The sequence below is a fragment of the Buceros rhinoceros genome, unplaced genomic scaffold (assembly GCF_000710305.1).
Source record: "Buceros rhinoceros silvestris isolate BGI_N320 unplaced genomic scaffold, ASM71030v1 scaffold34695, whole genome shotgun sequence".
Lineage (NCBI taxonomy): Eukaryota > Metazoa > Chordata > Aves > Bucerotiformes > Bucerotidae > Buceros > Buceros rhinoceros.
Window position 1 is genome coordinate 1 of NW_010411695.1, and position 307 is coordinate 307.

General features: G+C 65.1%; 1 protein-coding gene across 1 annotated transcript in view; it reads left to right on the forward strand.

Annotated features, from left to right (window-relative positions):
- Positions 1-59: 59 nt before the first annotated feature.
- The window catches only part of RPL23 (ribosomal protein L23), a gene marked incomplete at its 5' end in the record, with an annotated part of 1,546 nt that continues 1,298 nt past the window's right edge, over positions 60-307 (forward strand). Inside the window, one exon of the mRNA XM_010136101.1 lies at positions 60-143. Coding sequence (XP_010134403.1) covers positions 60-143 — 84 coding nt within the window. The remainder of the gene's footprint in view (positions 144-307) is intronic.

Here is a 307-nt window from a genome sequence, read left to right on the forward strand (position 1 = left end):
GGAGGTGCAGGCTGGGCCTGCTCCGTGTCCGGGGTCTTAACCCCCTCCTCGCCCCGCAGGACGCGGAGGTTCCTCCGGTGCCAAGTTCCGCATCTCCCTCGGCCTCCCGGTGGGAGCTGTGATCAACTGCGCAGACAACACAGGTGAGCGCGGCTGCCCCTGCCTCCACCTGAGCCGGGGAGATGGCGGGAGGGCGGTAGCCACTGTCGAAGAGCTCGTACGAGCCGTTTTTCCTTCTGAAAAGCTCTCGCTGGGTCTGTGCGTGTGGCTCAGCGAGATGTCGTGGAAGGAGAGCGCAACTGGTAAC